We start from the raw sequence: 24,479 nt of genomic DNA on the forward strand, positions 1-24,479 counted from the left end.
TATTAAAAATAAAAAATGTTAACAAGCCACAATAACATTGACAAATATTTTATTGTTAATTTTCCACAGATTTTACCTTAGTTGTTTTAGTTAGTTATTAAATTTGAATCCTTATCTACATTTGCCAGCAGTGTAAACTTTGAGAGAAAAGTTCATTTGGCACGCAAGTCTTTTTCAGGTGTATTTTTTCTTAGGCTTTGTATAAAAAAAATACAAACAAGTAAAAAAGTCTAAGTTCGGGCGGAGCCGAACATTAAATACCCGGCGCAAGTATTAAATATATGTTTTTCACCTTTCCGAAAGCTACCGCTACATGGTAAATCGAGGTGTATCCATTTTGAGTAAATTAGCGTCCTTAAATTTCGAAATATTGAAGTTTCAAGCATATCTGAAATTTGCTGTTATATGAAAAGCGGCCGTAATTTTAGTTCGATTTCAATAAGTTTCAACGTTTTGCTTCTATGTGGCAAGTACAATAACCACACCGAGTTTGGTACAAATTGGTAGAACGGTTACCGAGATACATATATGTGATCATAAGTGGGCGGTGCCACGCCCATTTTTCAAAATTGTATCCTAAACGTATTTCTTGGTAACGAATTGTTGCAAGCATCAATTTTGAATAAATTAGCTTCAATAATTACTGATTTATCGAAGATTTCGTATTTCTCTAAATTACCGTTATATGGGATTATTGTCCTATTTTAAAAATTTTCGGCCATTTCGTATGTTATACCAAGGTTAACAACTGTGCCAAGTTTGGAAGAAATTGGTGCAGCGGTTACCAAGATATACACATGTAAACATAACTGGGCGTGGCTACGCCCATTTTCCAAAAATTTATAATATTCTTATTTTTCGTCTAAAACTTATTGTAAATATCAATTTTGAGTGAATAATCTTCAGTAGTTACTAAAATATCGCAGTTTTCGTATTTCTGAAAATTACCGTTATATGGGAAGTGGGCGTGGTTATTGTCCAATTTTTAAAATTTTCGGCCATTTAGTATGCTGTATCAAGGCCAACAACTGTGCAAAGTTTTGAATAAATTGATGCAGCGGTTACCAAGATATACACATGTAACCATAAGTGGGCGTGGCTACGCCCATTTTCAAAAAAATGTTAATATTCTTATTTTTCGTCTAGAATTTATTATAAATATCAATTTTGAGTGAATTATCTTCAGTAGTTACGAAACTATCGCAGTTTTCGTATTTCTGGAAATTACCGTTATATGGGAAGTGGGCGTGGTTATTGTCCGATTTTTAAAATTTTCGGTCATTTAGTATGCTGTATTAAGGCCAACAACTGTGCAAAGTTTGGAATAAATTGATGCAGCGGTTACCAAGATATACACATGTAACCATAAGTGGGCGTGGCTACGCCCATTTTCAAAAAAATGTTAATATTCTTATTTTTCGTCTAAAATTTATTATAAATATCAATTTTGAGTGAATTATCTTCAGTAGTTACTAAAATATCGCAGTTTTTGTATTTCTGAAAATTACCGTTATATGGGAGGTAGGCGTGGTTATTGTCCGATTTTGCCCATTTTCAATACCATCCGTCCTACGCCCGAAAGAAGTGCACATACCAAGTTTCGTTAAGATATCTCAATTTTTACTCGAGTTATCGTGTGCACAGACGGACGGACGGACGGACGGACGGACGGACGGACGGACGGACGGACGGACAGACAGTCACCGCTTAATCGATTTCTCTTTTCATCCTGATCATTTATGTATACATTTGTCTATATCTATCTCGATTCGTTTTGCCTGTTACAAACAACCGTTATGTGAACAAAGTTATAATACCCTTGTGCACAAGTGCGCTCGGGTATAAAAAGAAAAAAAACTGTCTAAGGTTGGTCTAATGAATGGCCGTCCTAGTCACCAGATCCGAGTATATTCGATTTTTGAGTATGAGGCCTTATGTTGGACAGATGAGGGAGTATAAGGGACTCAAAATGGAGAAAATTTGCCTATGGTTACAGGAGATATGGAATAAATTAACTGACGAGGACCTGCGTGCCAAATGAACTTTTCTCTCAAAGTTTACACTGCTGTCAAATGTAAACAAGGATTAAAATTTAAAAACTAATTAATACAACTAAAGTAAAATCTGTGGAAAATTAACAATAAAATACTTTTTTCGCAAAATCTATAAAGGACTCTTATTTCTCAAAGAAACCTGGGTAACAGTTAATCGTCGCCACGCTGTAGTTGTTGCACAGGTCTCTAGCAATAATTTGGCATTAACAGATTGAAAAAATATCAATTAGTCGACGAGTTATAGCCAAAAAACCATATAAACAATATGCTGAAAATCGGCATTTAACTGCAAAGTTCGAAGGAAAGGAAGTTAAAAAAAATTTGAACTAACATAAACAAACGCCGAGATACGGGTCCTCTAATTTAGCCTCTATTTTCACCCCTCACTCTCAGAATCGACCTAACTTTTGCTAACCTGGGCTCGAATCTTCACAGTCGTGAACGAGCAACTCGTTATCTAAAAATGTGAATTTCGGATTATGACAGCCGTGAGCGAGCAACATTTATCGAAATTCGATATGATTACAGACGTGAACGAGTAACTGGACATACTCGTTCGTTCTAAATGTCATTCGATCAGCAACTATCAATCGTGAGCGCGCTAAATTTAAGCGAATTTTTAAAACGTAAGTAATTTTCAAGGTAATGTAAATTTATTAACAATTTTAACATTTATTTTAATAAAGGACTAACTACAACAAGATGAATTCAACACAAAAGAATTTATGAGCGAGCATACCTATTTGGCGAAAAATTTACTACCAAATTGCGCCCAGGGGAAATCTACTGCCAACAAACTTTGGGATGAACTCACGAAAAAATAGAACGCTGTAGGGCCGCCGACAAAGAGTGCGAAATTGTGGAAAAAGGTTGGTTTATTCAGCAAATTATTAATTAGTAACATCACAGTGACATCTATTTTAAGCGTATGCAGACCAAAAATACAATGCTAAAAAGAAACTTAGCTTTAATAAAGCTTCAAAACGGCGAACAGGAGGAGGACCGTACGTAGAAAAAACCCTAACTTCAGCTGGGGAGCTCCTCGTTGAAGCAGCTGGGTTAGAGGTTTGGGTTGAAGGTGATAAATCCGTTCCATCGTTTGGGGATATACTTTCACCTGTAGCCGAATCAAGTAAAAGTGACGCGGGCTCAATATCACGCCAAAGTAGCAGAAACATAACTCCAGTTCCTGTTCGCACTCCTGCTCGTAGAACTCCGAGCACACGAACGTACAATAAAAAAGAGATAAGAGATACCAAAGTGGTTCTACTTGAGCAACATTTAAAAGCGACTACAGAGCACCAAGAGATCATGAGCGCCAAATCTTCCAACTTGTTCCATCTTGTCCATCTTGGTTTGCAGTTTATTTTTTATTTTTGGTTCACTTATTTTGACATTTCAACGTCTATTGTTACTGCCAAATAGGAAGAAGATGACAAAAATAATCGATAAACAAACATTCAATTACGATTCGTCAGCTTTCGAATGTAATCATCCGATAATGTGCATTCGAAGATCGAATGACGAAATTTTCGATCGTACGATTGTCGTCTCGCTCACGACTGTGACGATTCAACCCCTGAATTTGTTCCACAGTGTAATTATACACCTCTATAAATTTTCATATTTAGAGCAATTGCGCATTCTCTTTTTGAAGTACGATTTGTCTTCATAAAGATCATCAACGCTCTTCAGTCATATTATTTCGAGTTTCTCTAGATAAAAATATACTTTGTTTTTGAAGTTATAAACCTCTATAAATTTTTCTGTGTTGATATTTACTTACTGGCGTTTTATTCAATCGCATAAAAAGATGGAGCCCTGAGAAAACTGTGTTGCAAATTGGTTAAAAAAAAGAAAACGAAATTGTGTGAAAAATTAAATTCCACAGTGGCGATAATTTCTCTTTTGCACACTTTCAATTTCTCGAGGGGAATTCGGGTATATGATGTTTGTTTTCAAGCCTACATATATCGTTTTTGGATTGAATGATGAAAATAAACTGAAAATATGTTTTTTATCTAACCGCTTTTAAACCAATATGTTATTCCATTTCTGGAACCATTGTTTTTGGGAACTTCCCAATCTTCTGGTAAAGCTTCAGTGCCAAGACGTCCATTTTTGCAAAATTGGCCAATTTTAAAAGATTTTCTTCGACTTATTTTTATAAAAATTTCAACAAGCGTTAACGATCGTTTGATTGAAATGCAGAAAAGGATCTCAAAACGAGCAAAAAGTCTTCACTTCCAGCGAAATGTCATTTTGTAGATTAAAATTTTACACTAAGAGAAACGTAGAGAAAAACAAAAAGGAAATACTCTATTCAATGCTCTTCACGTAAACTTTTTTAAGACTTGAATATTTACGTTTTGAGCGTTTTGTATGACTTTTCTATATTCTCATTGAAAATGCTCGATTCATGGCTCTTCACGTAGACACTTTTGAATTTGGAAATTTAGGATTTGAGTGTTTTGTACACATTTGATCAATTCATAAAGGAATTAGTATGTTCAAGCGCTCCGAGTAAACTATTTTGGACTTTAATAGAAAAATTGACTTTATAAGTGTCTTTGAATAGATATCTTGCTGTAGCGCTATATTTTTTGGGTATTTTTAGGTAATGAAAAAAAGTTTGAAAGGTGAAAAAATTTTAATTTTCTTAACTTTTTCTGAATTTTTATGACAGAAAATGATTCACTGTTCTATTAATTATATTGAGAGCAACATTTTTAAGATTATTTTTTGACTTTTATTGTATAAATGAGTTTTTTTACAAATACGATTTTCGAAATTGTTTAATAAAAATTAAGAATTTCGCAAGCACGTAAATTTTAGCAAGATATTTAGATCCCGATTTTACCGGAAAACTCGTTGCGTTCATAAAATTACATTCAGGAGAAATGCCGAAATAATTTTACAAAGTCCTTAAATTATTATTCAATTGACATTTCCTTTCTTAAGATATTTCAGGAAGAGAAAACTATTTCAGTTCAGAATTACTCCATCGAAAGATATTTTAGCATAATATTTTATCTTTCAATTTATTTTTTATACTTTTCAATTTGCAAAAATAACTTCACAGAGTGAATCTTTAGACCAAAAGCTGATGTTACAGCCTTCTGTATGAGCAAAATGGTGTAGCATTAGTTCTTCAATTTTGCGGAAATATACCACTATAAAACTGTTATAAAACTTGTTGTGTTATCCGAAGAAAAATATAATTTTTCGTAGAAATGGTATAGAACTCTTGAAAATCAATATTTTTCGATCGGAAAACTCTGGTTCTCTTCAGGATACTTTCAATAATAATACCCAATTGTTTATTTAACCATTTTTAATACTAACGGTTTTTTATTGGTCTCCGCATTGCATTTTTCCGGGTTTTTGTGGATTTTTGGCGGACCTATAAATTATAGTTGCGATGAAAACATGTTTAAATAAACGACTGGGTATTGTTATTGGGAACCTCCTGCAGATAAACAGAGTTTTCTGGTAGAAAAAATACTGATTTTCAAATATTCCACACTATTTTTTCCTCACATAAATTACATGGACCACTAAGGGCGCTTTGAGCGACCACTAAATATTTTTTGATTTCAAAATAAAAAATAAGGGCATATTTTTTTTCGTTATAGAACAATCCCAGGGCGTGAAATCTTTTGAGATGGGACATTTTGCGTACTGACATATTGTTGAAGCCACAAAGCAGCTGCACTACCAAATGCGGTTTCTATACCTTCGTTAATGCTACATATAAATGTAGATATCAATAAATAGTTATTCAAAACAAAACTAACGGTTTAAATAACCAGTTTACTTGTTAAAATCGAAAAAATCAGGAAATTTCTGGTGCAAGTCGCATACCTTTTATTAAAGTCAGACCTAAATCTCGGGGGCTTCAGAAATTTTTGTTTTAGGTTCTGAAGAATAAAAATACAGGTATTAAATAAATGTGCCAGTTACCAGATGCGAGAAAAAAGGCATGCTGCTTGCAACTGTAACCGAATTTCGCGTACCACCGCATCAATTTCAGTGCAAAACATTAATGTTGACCAAAAATGCATGTGAAAGGGTAAAGTCGGAATTTTAAGGCTCTCACCCCCAAGGATTGTTCTATATAGAAAAAAATGTTCTCCTAATTTTATTTTTAAACCTAAAATTATTTAGAGGTCGCTCAAAGCGCTCAAAGTTTTCCATGTATTTTATATGGGAAATGATAGCTTTTCATAGAATTCTTGAAAATCAATACTTTTCAATCTGAAAATTATCCCTTTCTTGAGGAGATTCCCAATAATAATACCCAATTTTCATAGTAACTCTGTTTTCCAGAAAATGCAATAAAATCTTTAGTAATAAATTGTTAAATAAAAAATTAAAGTCTTCTGAAGAGAGTCACAGTCGAAAAAGATTGATTTTCTAGAATTATATACAATTCCTACGAAAAGTTGTTTTTCCCATATAAAATACATGAAAAACTTTGAGCGTCCTCTAACTATTTTTTTGATTTGAAAATAAAAAATGGGGTATATTTTTTCGATAAACATAGAACATTCCTAGGGGCGAGAGCATTAAAATTCCGACTTTACTTATTTTGGACCACCCTAATGTACATACATATGCATAAAAAATATAAATATAAAGTTTTATGTTGAAACAATCATTGAATAAGGTACATCATTATAAAAGTTCCTGCACTAGAATTGCACTCTAGATCCGCCACTGGCTCACCAGCTTATCTTATTTATGTACAAATACATTACTACGTCAACGACTTTTCACACATCTTTGTCGAATCAAAAATATTTAAAATGGGTTGGAAATATATAATCTCTCTACTGGAAATGGAACAAAAATTTGGTTTATTATCATTTAAACACAAATGCGGAACCTGAATGCAACTGGGTAACACAATTCTCAAACAAAATTGGTTTATCTCATATATGGGAGACGCTGAGCTCGGATGCCTGGAAAGCTTTAGAGCAACTAGCTTTTGAGCGCATTGATCGTCTTTTAAAATTTCAGGATGTACTAAGCTGTTCCAATTCTCCCTCCATGAACTGCAAAATTTTACGATCACTCGACGAAAGTGTGGCCCCATATCTTCTCTTTAGGAAAAACTTCTACATGAGTAAAATGCTTGGCCAAGTTCGCCTGTCGACGAAGTACTACATAAGGTTTTGCATCGAAGGCCTGGTTTATAAAATAGACCCAAATGCTTTATGTACCCAGTGCAATTCAGATAAAATGGAAAGCCTAGAGCATCTGCTCTTCAAGTGCCCAATTTATTGTTCTTTTAGGGACTACTACCTAGGACCACTTCTAAAGGAATCTGAAAGCAATCCAATGCATATATTCCAATTGGCAGACCAATTTACAGTCAGGATGGTGTACCTCTATGACGTTAACTGTTTGCCATTCAGAGCCAACATATTAAATGATTAAATTGTGTAAACTACTGAAACTTTTTATTTTTTAATACTTCGTAAAATACTTCCACTTTTAATACATTTGCGAATAATTACGTAACTCTCACATATGTAAACTCAAATGTAATTATTAGAAAGCCTGCTAAAAACATACAGTTTATAAGCAGGGTTAAATAAAATGAATGAATGAACATCTTTGTCTTCCTTTTTAACACCCTTAGGGCCGGTTGCTCAAAGCCTGGTTGACACTAGTCACCGGTTAAACATCGTTATCGACGTTACCGACACCGTGTTATATGCCTGGAGTCGAAAACGTCGATAACGATGTTAACCGATGATTACTGTCAACCAGGCTTTGAGCAACCGGCCCTTAAAGTATTGAGATCGGAATTATTTAAAAAATCTTAATTGGCCGAATACTAGTACATACTACTTAATACGTGAGCATGACGATATTAAAGTTACGGTTGCCACTGTTGGTTGTTTCCAAACAAACTTGGTTGTTTTTATTTAATTTTTCAAATTTGGTTGTTTGGTAGTTTTTTCTCTGGTTTGGTTGTTTTTTTTTTTATTAGAAATTTGCACATTTTTTCTTTACAAAAATAATTATTGCATTCTGAATGCCATAAATGAATAAATGAATTTTTCAAATTACAATTTTTAATGTAACATGTTTTATATGCGCATACAAAAAGTAGGGCTTTCGATCTCTGCTCGCACATTCTCGAGCATTTATATACCCGGGAAATCGAGTAATCGAGTTCCCGACACAATCTCGGGTATCGCCATTCACACGAGCAATTTCGAGAACACGGTTAAAAATTTCGGTTTTAATTTTAAACTTTATGGACTATATATATATCCAAACCAAATTCAGTTTCAAATACAAACCTTCCAAGTTTAAAAAAGAGAGCACATATGTTAGGTTTAGAATTTAAACAGTTCGGTTTAAATTTTAAACGCAGACATTTTCATAATTAAGAATAAAAAATAAAAAGGTCTGATGGGGATTGAACCCGGACAGCCTTGGTAGCAACCAATTGTATCACGCATCTTTGCACACTCAGCTACAGCCACGCATGTAATTGTGCTTTCATATGTTGAGTTTGAATCAACACTACATTTTCTATTTCGGTTTAGATTTTAAACCAAATTTTCTATATATGAAACCTATAAACTAGAATTGCAACATTTTAATTTGATTTTTAAACCAAGAACTTTTCGGACTAAAATTTAAACCAGAATATATTAAAAATTGCTTAAATCTATGGACTGGTTTAAAAAGTAGATTATAAAAGACTAAAAAAGGCAGTAGTCCCAGCGCGGTTTAAAAATCAAACCCAAATTTTTGACCGTGTAGTTATCGAGACCTATGTACGTATCAGGGTTGTTGCATTCGCCTTCGCAACCGCGGAACTTCCGCATTATTTTTAACATTCGCATTCGCAATAATTAATGCGGAGCTTTTGCGAATGCGAATGTTGTGCGAATGCATCGATAAAACGTATATATGGCAAACAAAATGATAAATTGTAGCCAATATTTTTGCCTGTAGTCGTGGGAGTATTTGCGTAACAAAACTGGTCAAATATCATATAATCAACTTTGATCAAAATGTCTTTAAACATATTATTTATTAAGCTACATAACCGAGTTTTCAATGGACAGTCATACAAATTCCCACTTCTACTTGACCTTTGGCGTACGTCAAAGAGAACATAGTCCTTTAAATAATTTTTTTTTCTGTGCTTTAAATACCTGCATTGGTTTCTTTCTTTATTATGATTTTTTTGAATCAATCTAAAAAAAAGTCTAGACACAAAAGAAGAAAGTGTGCACTGTTATTCTTAACCATATGTTCGTGATTTGCTTTTGATGTTACATATATTCGTATATTTAATTTCACTGGGGCTCTTTGGGGAATTTATTTTTTATCAAAAATTTTAAAATCAGTAATTTTGTTTACTTGTCGGGCAATATTTTTTTCGTAGTTGGATATACGTTGGATCCTTGGCTAAAAACTTCTGTGGTAAAACTCTCCCTTCTTTGCTATTTAAAGTCAAAGAGTAAGCTTCTTCAATATGGATTTCCAACAGAAATGATCAACGCTTGGCTATAAAGAGAATCGATGCTCAATTATTAAAAAGCTATAGGACCTTTAATAAGATAAGAATTACTTAACTGTCTGAGATTCAAATGCTTTTAAAAAACGGGGTCCTTTTTAAAAAAAATAACAATATTCTGATCCGATTCTGCTGGCAGCCACGACTTTGAAAACATAATTTTGTTCAAAATTTGCATTCCTGGATAATAACATTTTATTTTCCATATACACCTATTTAGCTCGCTATAAGCACAAATTTTTCAAACCAGTCGCAGAAGAAAGTATTAAAAATGAATTACAAAAACTGAAATCGAAAAACACTGATGAAGTTACAGACGCCCAAATTCTTAAACAGACAAAAAAGTGAGAATGAATAATTCTTTTTAAAAAGCTTTAGAAAAACCTGACATATGTATCTGGTTTGACTTGTAAGCACTGTTTAAACAACGATCTCGCCATATCCTAGATTCTAATTTTTTCTTAAAAATACTTAACATCCGCATTCGCATCCGCATCCGCGGATGTTAGCTGTTAGATATTCGCACCCGCATTCGAATCCGCGGATGTCGAAAATTCCACATTCGCAACATCCCTAGTCCGTATGTATGTAAGAGCATATCGCACGTATTAAAAACAAAGCCAGAAAATTTTATGTGTAAATGTTAAATAACTAGTAATTTTTAGAAAAAAAAACCGACTTCAACTCCCATATAAAACAAAAATATATATATATATCTCATGATCCGCTGATCGGATCTTAACCAGATCTGAGAGATTAACCACCTCTGAGACACTACCTTTCCGATGCAAAAAGAATTATCGAAATCGGTTGACGTGGTCCAAAGTTATGCGGTAACATACATCAAAAAAAAAAAAAAAAAATAAATAAATAAATATTCCGACGAACTGATAACCTCCTCCTTTTTTGGAAGTCGGTTAAAAAGAAAAACGTTTGTGCGTATAAGAAGAATTTAGTTCGATGTATAGGCTGTGTATGTATGTATGTCTCTGTATTATTCGAGTTTGATGGCTCCACCAAAGAAAGTGAGCAAAAGTAATAAATGGAGAAGAATAGTGGAATCTGATATTTGTAAAGCTCTTCCATATGGTTGGACAATACAGACCTCACTGGAAAAGAACATGCACATGGCTGATATTCTGGAGAGCGACGAGATTGCACATGAAAGAAATTCAACAGTTAAGGGTTTAAATACCCTAAATTAAATACGATGCCTTTAATTGATCATCGAGAAGCTCGCGAGTATAACGAGTTTTTCGATACACGAGAATCTTGTGAGTAAGCGATCCTCGCGAGAACAATCTCGGGAAATCGAAGGCTCTAATAAAAGTAAAGTAAATATGTGATTGAACGCGCAAGTATTTAAATATTTCTGATTTCCGGAATAGCAGCTATAACTTCTACCAAACTGTAAATTAATATTGTTTTTCCACAAAATCGTCATTAAAAAAAACGCCCTCAAGCTCAATAAAATTGCTGAATTTTTGTTTTTTTAATAAGTTTTGCTTTGAGTAATAGATAAGTGGGTAGCAAATTTGGTTGTTGTTCTTTTCAATTTGGTTGTTTTTTCTTCAGATTCTGGTTGGTTATTTTTATTGTAAGTTGAAACCGTGATTAAAGTATGTAATTACCTATATCGTCGTTTAAAGTACAAAACCGCGTATCGTCATTCTGCAAAACCGCGTAACTGACATTGGCTGCCGAAAATTGGATTTGCTCACACAAGCTAAAATAACTGATGCAACCTCACATACGCGGTTTTGCATTTTGTTGATACGCGGTTTTTTACTTTAAACGACGATATAAAATGTTTGTACGTATATATACATATGTATGTAATCACTTAACCGCAATTGCTATCTTTTTGTATTTTCCACGGCTGTTCTTGACTGTGATTGCAGCATTTATGTGCCACCACAACACATTTTTGGTTTATCAGTCTATGAGGAATGCGACACTAGAACGATGGGAGAAAGTCACGCACGTTTCGATCGGATTCGCTTTGGCCGTAGCTGCCCTCTTCGGTATTGCTGGATACTCTACATTTCGTGCACTATCCCAGGGTAAGTATTAGGGATGTTATATTTTTCGATTTTTACGATCCCGGGATTTTCGGGATGTCGTTGGTTCAATCCCGCAATTTCGGGATTTAGATATTTATTATTTTTAAACAACTTTACATGAAAAAATGAATCAATATGGTTTGAGAAGTTCTCCCACCATGTAATAAATAATTAGTAAATGGGTTTGGAACGCACTTTCTTATTTTAAGTGAAAATTAAATTATAAGTAACAAAACGAAAGACAGTAATTAAATTTATATGCATTAAATAATACTTTTGCGTGTACATATATAAGTCGAGAAATTTATTTTCTGGTTGAAAGTTCATAATACTAATGGCAGAAATAAAAGAAGCGCTTTAAAAGGACCAGATTTGTCCATACACATTCCTTTTGTTTATTCAAAAATTACATTTTTTTATAAAAGTCTTACTCATATTACATCTAATTAACTGCATATAAATGGGCATTTCTTTGACCTCAAGATTTTTTTAAGGCTTTCTAATTTCAAAGATATGATGAGTTCCAAAACTTATTTAAAAAATACAAGGCAATGTAAATCAAAAATATGGGCACCTAATGAAAGAATTTTTGGGGTTCACAAGGACGAATAGAAATTTAAAATGGCCCTTTAATCTGTTTTATTTTTTAAGCTAGTAAAGTTAGTCCTTAGCATATAATTTTTTCAAAAATAAAAATTGCAAAATTTCAAGCATATTCAAGGATAAAATTATAAAAGGGTATTTTCAATACCTACCCGTCCCTTCAGCACCAAGAAATGTAATCTGTTTTAACTCTACAAAATCTTCTCTTTGATTTAATACCCATACAGGTTTTTTCAGTACATTGCACTGAAATTTTTTGAATTACTCACATCTTTTAAATTCAGAGAGAAAAATTAAGAGCCCGATTTTACTACATTTGGCCCTTGGTTTCGCGAATATATTGATTTTTTTCTGTGCGAAATTGCCTCTCGCAAGGTATTATATATCAAATGAAACACCTCTTTGAGGTAAAATTTTCGAGTGACGAAAGCTGAACTAGAAACATAAAATTTATGACATAAATTTCGTGACGAAAATTATACGCATTTTTTAACTGCCTTGGAAACGTAGGGAAAATCTTTTTTATTCATACAAATCGGTGCAAAAGTTCTGTTTTTTATTTTGTGTTTCTAGCAGTAAACGGAATTTCGCAACGAATAAATAAAATAAAATTATAGTTTAAAAAACTAAAGGCAGTTAAAAAATTCGTATAATTTTCGTCACGAATTTGATATCATAAATTTTGTGTTTCTAAATAGTTCAGCTTTCTTCACTCGAAAATTTTACCTCAAAGAGGTGTTTTATTTGATATCAATTATTTTGGGGTAGCAAATTTAAATCGACGAAATATCATAACAATAATCTAAATGTTTTACTTTTCTCAAATAAATTGCTAAAAATATTATCTAAATCTAAATTATGTATTCAAATCGAGGTGTCCATTGAAACATATACAGACCAATTCTGAATATTCCCGAGGATTTCATTTCTCGCGGATTTAAATTTTCTCTATAATAAAGTCCTCCTATTCGAAACTGCCAGGGGCCAACCTTTTCCCCGAAAATTTGGGAGCAGGAAATTCGAACTTTCGAAGAGCTGTTTGGCAGTTATTTTGACAGCTCAACCACCGCCATTTAATTTGCGCGTTTTACACATAAAAGTGTGTTTCACATAAAAGAGTATTTCAGATTCAAGTTGTTAATAAATTAGTGCGCGGAAATTTCAAATCTGTGTTTTAAATTAAAGCTCAATCTTTTAACTACACGGGTAAGTTGAAAGATTTTAATTAATATCGCGCGTTTTCTTGTAATAACCCGAAATAAGTGGGCAAATAGGATAAGAGTACCCTTTGCTAAGTCCAGTTGCCACTGTGAATTTTGGAAGTCACATTATTAAAAAACTAGTGCTCCGGAAATTTAAATATAAGTGCTAAATTAAAACTTGGTCTTTTAACTACACATGTGAGTTGAAATATTTTGATTTCAATCGCGCGTTTTCATGTAATAAACCAAAATAACCTAGCTTCATTTGGCTTATTAAGGTTTCTACCTGTTTCTAATTTGTTATTTTGGACCTACAATTAAAGGTTTAAACGTTTTATTACACCAAATTTCCTTTAAATTGTAGTTAACTTACATTTTTGTAGCAGTTCCCTTTTAAAATACCGGTGAAAATTCTCCCAGAATAACGAAATCAATTCTACTTAGAATAGGAGAATAGGGAAAAGAGGAAAACTCGTCAGGGAATTTTTATTCATGATAGGAGGAAAGAGAAATTAGGAAAAATTCCTAGGGAGTTTCTATTCAGAATCGGGCTGTTAATTTTTCGAATACGGAATAAAGCGAAAAAGAATGATCATATCCTTTTTATTCGAAAAAATTTAAAGAAAAAATTACACAGTAGGGAGGCAAAAATATCACAGCTAAACGGCCAAATACTTAATCTTAATTTTGGCCTCTAGATTACGATGGTGTTTTCAGAAAATCCGTATCACGTCAAAATTTTTAGATATTTAGGGATAAGTTTTAGAGTTCTGAAAGTGAATTTTTCGTCGTTTAAAACACTGTGTTCAGGTTTTGAATTTTTTTCTGGGCAAAGGTCTTGATAACTGATCTTACTTAACTGGGATCTTTTAAATTTAATGGCGTCCTCCGTTTATCCAGATTGGCTCTAGTTTTCGAGATAACGGAGCTTGAAAATCTGCTTAAATTTTGGGTTTTTTGTTAATAATTACCTCAGTTTTAAAGTTATTTTACTAAAATTTTTCACGTGAATGTATTTTAATATTCAGCCCGATTCTGAATAGAAACTCCTTAGGAATTTTTCCTCATTTCTCTTTCCTCCTATCATAAATAAAAATTCCCTGAGGATTTTTTCTCTCTTCCCTATTCTCCTATTCTAAACGATCTTTGAAAAAGGGAAAATGTATTTCGGGAAAAAAGTTGGTATTACGAATGTCAAAAAGGAGGAGAATTGATTTCGTTATTCTGAGAGAATTTTCACCGGTATTTTAAAAAGGAACTGCTACAAAAAGGTAAGTTAATTACAATTTAAAGGAAATTTGGTGTAATAAAACGTATAAACATTTAATTTTAGGTCCAAAACAACAAATGAGAAACAGGTAGAAACCTTAATAAGCCAAATGAAGCTAGGTTATTTTGGTTTATTACATGATGAAAATGCGCCATTGAAATCAAAATATTTCGACTTACATGTGTAGTTAAAAGACTACATTTTAATTTAGCACTAATATTTAAATTTCCGCAGCGCTAGTTTATTAATAATGCGGCTTCCAAAATTCAAAATTTACAGTGGAAACTAGACCTAGCAAACTGTAGCCTTTCGTATTTGCACACTTATTTTGGTTTAGTACATGGAAATGCGCGATTGAAATCAATATATTTCAACTCGCATGTGTAGTTAAAAGACTAAGTTTTAATTTTGCACTAATATTTAAATATCCGGAGGACTAGTTTATTAATAATGTGGCTTCCAAAATTCACAGTGGCAACTGGACTTATCAAAGGGTACTCTTATCCTATTTGCCCACTTATTTCGGGTTATTACAAGAAAACGCGCGATCTAAATTCAAATCTTTCAACTTACCCGTATAGTTAAAAGATTAAGCTTTAATTTAAAAAAAGATGTGAAATTTCCGCGCACTAATTTATTAACAACTTTAATCTGAAATACTCTTTTATGTGAAACACACTTTTATGTGTAAAACACGCAAATTAAATGGCGGGAGTTGAGCTGTCAAAATAACTCTCAAACAGCTCTTCGAAAGTTCGAATTTCCTGCTCCCAAATTTTCGGGGAAAACGCTGCCCCCTGGCAGTTTCGAATAGGAGGATTTTATTCTCAAGAAAAGTAAAATCCGCGAGATATGAAATCCTCGGGAATATTCAGAATTGGGCTGATTACCTTAGCTATTTCTGAAAATCATGGAAATTGGTTCACTATAATATATAGCTCCCATAGAACTTATTGTTGAGATATGTGGTTGTGCGTTACAACTCATATTTTATTTCCTAATATTTTTTATATTAGTTTATATACTATTTGGACCTAAATTTGGGTTCTCTTCAATCACGTTTGCATATTTTGCTAGTTTCTATTGCTCGAATAATTTTTTTAATATCCTTTTCCTCCTGCGATCGACCAGCAAAAGTCCGCCAACATTGATTTCAATCGTTTTCCAGTGAAAACACATAATGGATTGGTGAAATCTCTCTCCTACCTCGTCGGTTTCTGTTGAAAGCTGTTGATCGTAAAAGTGAAAGTGACTGTGTAGCATGTGGATTTTAAGCGACATGTGCACACCAAAGGCGTCAAAAGATTCCATCAAGTTCGCAATAAAAATAGCATATTCTGGTGAACGATTTTTACACAGAACGTGTTTAATTAAAGAACGAACTGCATCCCATGCAACGGCTGCTGTGCCATCAAGAATTTCCAAGAAGCCTTGATCCTTCATTAATCTTCTGATGTCCGGCCCATTAAGCACACCTGAAATAAAAATTATAGGGTTCTTAAAGCAAGAGAGAGTTATAATAAAATATATGAGCGAAAATATCCCACCCAAAATTGGACGGTCAAGATATTTTCGCACAAATCACTTTATTCGGTTTACAACCACTTGAGAGATTTTCACTCATATACAATCAAAAACTACCTTCACGGATTTTTTTCAACGGAAAGTTTTGGAAAGGCATTATTCTTCAAATATAGGAATGCAGTTTCGTTGACTCTAACCAACTGTTTGATGTAATTCTTAACAACACCAAGTTTGATATGTAAATCGGGAAGCATGATTTTATTAAGCGCTATCAAGGGCTCGTGAACTATATTGAATTGACCAATCGATTGTACCTTTCTTTTTGGCTAATCACATTTAGTATAGTGATTGCATTTGGCTCTACTATCCCAATGACAGAACAAACAACAGTATTTAGTGTTTGCTAATTTAGCATTTGCATGCCTGATAGTAGTGAGAGAACTTTAAAATCACAGTTCACGCGCCACCTGTGCTCTTCGCACTTGATGCAATCTAAGATTAATTGCATTGTTTCGTATGATTCCTTTATTCCAACCGCATACAAGATGGGAACGGGTTTCTTGCTACTACCGCGATAGAGCAAGACTGCTTTCAAACTTCACTTTGATGCGTCAATGAAGAGACGCCATTGTTCGGGTTTATAGTCAGTAATTCCCATTTCATTCATCAAACCTGCAACATCAATGCAATAAGCCTGAGTGCCATCTTCCGATAACTTGAAATATGGCATAAACGGATCTAGTCTATGTTTGTAGGCCGTTACTTTTACTCCTGGTGCTAAAACATCCACGCCTTTCAGTTCTGATGCCAAATCATTGCTTTGTTATGGGAGAGATTTAATTTACGCACCATGCTGTTTAGGTGTTCTTGGAATATGAAAGACGGTAAATTGTTTTCAATCGGAATGTAATCAGATCCATCATCAAGTGGTAATGGCGTTGCCATAGACTGTTTGCAATCATAGACAGTTTCGAGTTCGGATGGATGATTTGGAACTTGTAATGCATGACTATGTGCAACAGGTAAATCAGCGCTCGGTACACCTTTGTAGACGACACAAGACCGATCTATTGAATTAAATATTTATGAGTATATGTACGTACATATATATGCATATATTGATGGCTGAATGGAAGATCGACCTATCTCAGCTGCCGATTTAAAAACGCCCTATCTCAGCACATTTTCAATGTATTTTGAGATAGGGCATTCTTCAACAAAATTCTGAGATAGGATGTTTTTCAATAAAATTCTGAAATAGTGCGTTCTTGAATCTAATTCTGAAGTAGGGTGTGGTTGAAAAGTTTTCTGAGATAGGGCGTTTTCGAACTGGCTGCCGAGATAGGTAGATCTTCCACTCAGCCATGGATATACAAATATTAAGTTTATTTGTTCTTTACTCATACACTCAGCGGTTAAGGTGAGGGCAAACTATACATAATTTCGTGGTTTTATTTAAATTTACTTACTTTTTCGATTGAAACCAAATGTATTGTTGGTGCATGCATAACAATTTTCAGCTTCGTGTTTTCCGGGATTTTTCCAAATCATTGGTAAACCGAATGGTAACGAAAATCGTTTTTTTGTTCACCAAAAATTCATCGCACTAATGCCCGAAATACATCTGAATTCGGGAGAGACTAATTTACGCTGGTCTGATTTCAAAACGAATTTACCACAAACGAAACAAAACTTGCTTAATTTATTGCAAGGCTTTTTAATTTTTTCATCTTTAGGAGTTTCCGAAGACAATGATATGATGAATACAAGTTTTACACAAAATTTTCGATGTTTTTTATCAATTAATATGACAGTAATCGCGCGCGTAGATTTTCGGTTTGTGTTTTTTGGTTCCCAACTTATGTGAAATAGACGCGGTATAGACCGCCGCCTATTAGAATTACTCAGTCACTTTGACTTTAAAGAACAACAGCTTTCACAGTACAAAAAAGGTATAAAAAAGCCATTCCTACAACAGAAACTGCAAAAATATGCCAGAGTGGGATTGAAAAGAACCCAAATTCAGGTATATTATAAAAAAATATTACGAAATAAAATATGAGTTGTAACGCAAAACCACATATCTGAATAATCAGTTGTATAGGAGCTATATGTTATAGTGAACCGATTTCCATGATTTTCAGAAATAGCTAAGGCAATATCAAAATACAGTCACGTGCAAAATTTTAGTAAAATAACCTTAAACCTGAGGTAATTATTAACAAAAACCTAAAATTTAAGCAGATTTTCAAGCACCGTTATCTCGAAAACTAGTGCCAATCTGGAAAAACGGAGGAAGGCATTGAATTTAAAAGATCCTAGTTAAGTAAGATCATTTATCAAAACCTTTGCCCAGAAAAAAAATCAAAACCTGAACACAGTATTTTAAACGACGAAAAATTCACTTTCAGAACTTTAAAACTTCCCCCCTAAATATCTCAAAATTTTGGCGTGATACGGATTTTATGAAAACGCCATCGTAATCTAGAGGCCAAAACTAATTTTACGTGTTTGGCCGTTTAGCTGTGATATTTCAAAACCTTAAAATTTGCCTACAGTGTTATGAGACATGATAAAAACTTATCAACTTGGTACCAACTTTGGATACAATAAACAAATGTATTCGTTGATAGTCTCGTAGTTTATTTTTGTTAAGATTTCTACCGGGTGTGGGGCACACACATGTGCTTTTTTTTAAGAAGTTTTACTTCTATTACGTGTACGGTATTGCAATCGTGCTATTAAACGAATGCTTGTTTCTCAAGTAGTTTTGCTCAGAGGCAATTTATACATATGTATATAAGTAGTAGCGGCACATTGGGTGAACTAAATGCATTCATACATACATATTTATGTACAACTGTAGGTAATATTGTACGCTTCTTCCCAGGTAGGTGCGGGTGATAAACCCATGTAGCATAGTTAAATACTGTGTACATACCTGCGATTAAAATGGGGATAAATGTTACAATTCCGGCATGTGACTGAAAAAACTCTAAAATACACAGAAATTGTGGTTTCCAAGCCATGTACGAAGTGATTAGTACAGCTGCATCCTTCAACTTGTCAACTCGCGGGAAATTCCCCGATTTGCAGGGATTTTCGGTTTAAGTGGCAATCGGGGAATGGCTACTTTTTCCGGGGAACTGGGTATGTTATTTTTATATCTTAAAGTAACCAAATTAGACGGATATGTTAACCATTTGACACTTTTTGGAGCGACATTTTTTCAATTTGAATCGCAATATCTCCACAACAAGACTTTTCCCAGATATAAGCTATATACCAGATGAAAGCCTAGGGCTACGTTTGTTGAAACTTAGAATAAAATCGGCTGACCAGTTTTTGAGAAAATGCCCGAAATGTATATTGTCAGCAGGCCGATTTTTAGTTTTCAGGCGATAACGTTATAACATATTTACATTTTATAAACACAAAAGATAGCGTTAGATAGCTTGTTTGAAAACCCTTCTACTGATATCCACTCCAATGGTATGGAATGAGCAGTGCGACCTCAGTGGTAGTTTGAAAAATTGCCTTTCTTCGAATTTCAGGCAGCAGCCACGCCCACAAAAGGATACGAATCAAAACATCCTGGAACAAAACCTTCTTAGTTTTTTTTTGTACTTTAGTTCCTGAAAGTTTGAAAAAATATTAAATGAAGGTACGTACAGACGCCACATACATACCAAAGCATCTGGTAGTGGAGACACGAACCAAAACATAGAGGTAAATCTATATCTTTCCAACTAGTGGCCGGAACTTAATATATAAGGTATCGTTTGAAGGGTATTGGCCTATAGAATAACACTAAATATGTTGGGTTCACCCACATGTTCCCTTAAAACGGCAAAAGCAAAAAAAAAAAGTTTTTTGTTTCGCAACACTTTAGCAAAATTTTTAAGAATCCGGTTAATCGTTTATGAAGCTTGAATACATTTTCTGGACGCACTCTGCAAGACCTTTCCAACGATATCTCAAACATGTCGATTGGACGTCTGGATAAACACTTCCAAATCTCGTGTATATATAAGCGAGTCATTTCAGCATGCTACTGTGGCTGCTTTCATCACTCGCGCGCACTGCCGTGCGCTGTGATAATGTAAGCGTCTTTCCAGGTTGGTTAAGCGCGGGTATAGTTGCATACTGTGTACATCAAATATATCGCCTACGATATCATTGCATTCGCACTGAATGTGTACATACATGTATACTTACGTATGTACAAGAAAACAGCAAAAATAAGAAGATTTCTTATTTATTTATAATTATGTATCGCGTACAGGGAAGTCAACTCGCGGGAAATTCCCCCGATTTGCAGGGAACTTCAGTTTAGGTGGCATCGGGGAACGGACAGTTTTTTGCGGGAAATTGGATATGTTACGTTTATAACTTAAAGTAACCAAATTAGACGAATATGTTAATTTTTAACCATTTTTCGCTATTTCGAGCGACAGTTTTTTAATTCGAATCGTAATATCTCCACAACAAGAGGTTATAAGTAATATACCAAATGAAAGTTAAGGTTTTGGGCTAGACTGAGGAAACTTTGAATAAAATCGACTGACCAATTTTTGGAAAATTCTCGAAATCTATATTTTCAGCAGCCCGACGTTATGACATATTTATATTTCATAAACGCAAAAGACAGCATTAGATAGCTTGGTTTAAGCCCCTACTACTGATATCGACATGGTGTGGAATGAGTAGTGGTAGTTTAAAAAACTGCCTTTTTTCGAATATCAGGCACCAGCGACGGCCACAAAGGCATACGAATCGAAACATCCTGGAACAAAACCTTCCTAGTTTTTTTGGAGCTTTAATTCCTGAAAGTAGTCCGCCTTTATTTTTAGTTTTTAGTTGTTAACTTATAATAATAAAAAATATTTCTTTACCAAAGGTCATATTTCGAAATTCGAACGCTAACTTCGAAAAACGGAGAGATGACTTTTTTACCCAGCCGAGTTTTGTACAGTGTAATGATTCCAGTACTTCATTTATGTATATTGTAACTATCAATATCTTATAAAGAGAAGTGTAAAATTTGTTTTATCTAGAACTAATAAAGTTAAAAGGACAAAAAACGAGTATGTGGTAGTTTACATATTAGTCCTTGACATATATTTTTTTTTTCAAAAATAAATATTGGAAATTTCCATGGATATTAAAGACAAAGTTTTAAAAGGACATTTTCAACACTTTTTCGCCCTGGTGCACCAAAAAGCTAATTTTTTTACTCTGCAATGCACCAAATCTTTTAAATAATTTTTTTATTCAATCATATCCTAGAAATTTCAAAGTCCTTTCTAAAATATTTCTGACGTCAGAGAGAAAAATTAAAAACGCAGTTATACTATATTTTGCTCCTAGATTTATATTGATTTTTTCGTGTTTTAAAAATTTTTGGTTTTTGTCGCACGGTGTAATATACTATTTAAATAATTACAAAGTGTACGAATCTTCGTCTTCTGAAGTACATTTTATAGTTTCTGAAGTACAATTGACTATTCTGAAGTACATTTTACAGTTTCTGAAATGCATTTGACGCTTTCTGATGTGCTCCTGGAAAAGGTGTAGTTATTTTTAACTGCTTCAAATGTAAAAAAATCGTAGCAGACTTCCGATACTGTTAAAGATTTCGGCAGCAGTTGGTTGGTCGGTTGTAATTATATGTGTGTACGTATGTAACCAAAGCAAAACAGTCGATAACCGTGCTCATAAGAAGGAGCGTGGCTTCTATTGCTACCACCAGTGATCGGACTTCTACCACATTGTGTAGATCTGCCACTTTTTTGAGCATCTACCACATCTACCACACAAGGTCTGAAATCTACCACATACTCGCGTTTTTGAGTACCTAGTTTTATTTTTGCTCGACAAAATTTTCTTAATTTTAAGAGCAAAAATTGTCCAACACTAAGCACTATATGGTAACAAGAATGATATAATACAAGATTCCGCATTACCGGCGGCGATGAAATTTCTCAAGTCAAAGGAAACAAGGCCGAATGGGAGGATAAAATAAACTGAAAATAGTAAATTTTCTCAATAATAAACTTTTCGACAGGAAACGTGGTTTAATTATATTAAATTGCAAAATATATGATTTATAAAAACAATTAATAGCGAAAATGTTAAGAAACAGCGTTTTTTGTGAAAGTATTAGCAAATTTGTCGGCCGCTGTGGTGTAGTGGTAAGCAGTGCGCGCTTCCACTCCGCAGCACCTGGGTTCAAACCCTGGTCAAAGCAACATCGCAAAAATTATAGAAAAAAGGTTTTTTCTTAACAGCGGTCGTCCCACGGCAGGCAATGCCATGAAAAACAGCTTCTCATAAAAATATAATCGCCGTTCGGAGTCGGCGTAAAACTGTAGGTCCCTCCGCGTTGTGTGACAACATCAAGGCGCACGCCACAAATCGGAGCAGAAGCTTGGCCAAACACTAACATATGTGTAAGCGCCAATCTATTATTATTATGAGCAAATTTCAGTGCATCTAAAGATTCTGACGCGTTGTTTACTTCTACTTGAGAATTGTCAAAATCGGCAAATCCCAAATAGCAGTTTCTATAACGTGCCACATTTGTTCCCTACATCCTGATGTGATAAAAACAAAAGCTGGCAACGCTCCGCAAGGTTGCAAAAAAATGTATGCTCGAAAAATATCTTGATATGGAGGAACCGCTTTACACTGTCTAGGAAAAAAAGTTGACAAAACTCAACGTGATTTTTAGCAACTTCAATCTTGAACTTTATTATACTAAAATCATTTTGTTTTTAGAGTCTAATTAAAAGGTTTGCAATTGAAGGGAAGCCTTGCAGAATTTTTTTTTTAATTTTTGTACAAAGTTTTATCCAAAACCTGAGATCTACCTCATTTTTTTGAAATCTACCACTCTTTTTTCCAGATTCTGCCACACTGAATTTTTTTGTAGTCCGATCACTGGCTACCACCAGTAATTGATACGCCTTGATTTTCTGCTTATTGCAAAGTAATCTGGGTTTTAATCGATTCATTCCGATATACCACCTTCGAAGTGTTGAAGGAATATTTGATCACGTAATGTGCATTTGCGCCGCTGTGTATTTTATACCCGGTTGTTCTTAGCTCGATTGGAGCATCTTGTGTTATAGCATTCATGAGCAGTGCTGCCAATTTAGCCTTTTTGAGGCTACATCTAGCTTTTTTCTTTGTCGTTTAGCTTCGAAATTTAGGATTTAGCTTCGTGGCTTTCTTCTAGCCCTTTCTTATTTTCAAACTAGCATTTTTTTAAGGACAATCTTCCACAATATTTGTAGTAGCAATAAATTATTGCTCCGGTTCAGTTTTACTTGACGAAATGTTAGGCGAATATCGCCCACCGCCATCGCTCCCTCCGACGAAATTTACTCAGCGAACCCGTTCTGTTTATACTATAACAGTTTTTTCAGGAGCTCTCAAGTGTCCCTATAAAACCATTTCTTATTTCATAGAACTCCGCACCCCAGCACCCCACGGGAATGACGTCAAGCACTATATCGTGAGGGAGAATGGTAGTTAGTGGCCGCTGCTATGCCGTAGCCAGTCAAGCGTCCTTAGCCCCTTCACCGCCTCTGCTGCTTTATAGCATAGCTTCCACGAGTGACTCAGGCGTGAAACTCTCGCCAGATATGTTGCGAAGTTTGCATCTGGTACTGACAAATCGCATACACTCAAAAAAAGACGTCTTCTATTACATCTCCTCCGCAGTAGTCGCATATGGGTTCTGGTTCGTGATCGAATCGCTGAAGGTATGCTTTGAAGCACCCATGTCTAGTTAAACAGTTTGTCACGTAGAAATCGATTTCGCCGTTTAGTCTGCTTCATTTGCGTGTATATACGGTTAGCTCTTCACTATGCGCGCTCTAATTGAAACATTCACGATTGTAATCGTATTGTAACGGGTGATTTTTTAAGAGCTTGATAACTTTTTTTTAAAAAAAAACGCATAAAATTTGCAAAATCTCATCGGTTCTTTATTTGAAACGTTAGATTGGTCCATGACATTTACTTTTTGAAGATAATTTCATTTAAATGTTGACCGCGGCTGCGTCTTAGGTGGTCCATTCGGAAAGTCCAATTTTGGGCAACTTTTTCGAGCATTTCGGCCGGAATAGCCCGAATTTCTTCGGAAATGTTGTCTTCCAAAGCTGGAATAGTTGCTGGCTTATTTCTGTAGACTTTAGACTTGACGTA

The 24,479-nt window shown here is 34.3% G+C and overlaps 1 protein-coding gene across 6 annotated transcripts in view; it reads left to right on the plus strand.

The window, feature by feature from the left end:
- LOC118744137 (angiotensin-converting enzyme) overlaps positions 1–24,479 on the plus strand; it is a 391,082-nt gene that overhangs the window by 163,292 nt on the left and 203,311 nt on the right. For all 6 annotated transcript variants that reach the window (XM_036476890.1, XM_036476896.1, XM_036476889.1 and 3 more), the window contains one exon: positions 11,505–11,666. In XM_036476890.1, the coding sequence (XP_036332783.1) occupies positions 11,510–11,666 (157 nt within the window). In that variant the 5' untranslated portion in view covers positions 11,505–11,509. The remainder of the gene's footprint in view (positions 1–11,504; positions 11,667–24,479) is intronic.

Source organism: Rhagoletis pomonella, unplaced genomic scaffold, assembly GCF_013731165.1.
Source record: "Rhagoletis pomonella isolate Grant_MI unplaced genomic scaffold, Rhpom_1.0 Rhpom_scaffold_00008, whole genome shotgun sequence".
Lineage (NCBI taxonomy): Eukaryota > Metazoa > Arthropoda > Insecta > Diptera > Tephritidae > Rhagoletis > Rhagoletis pomonella.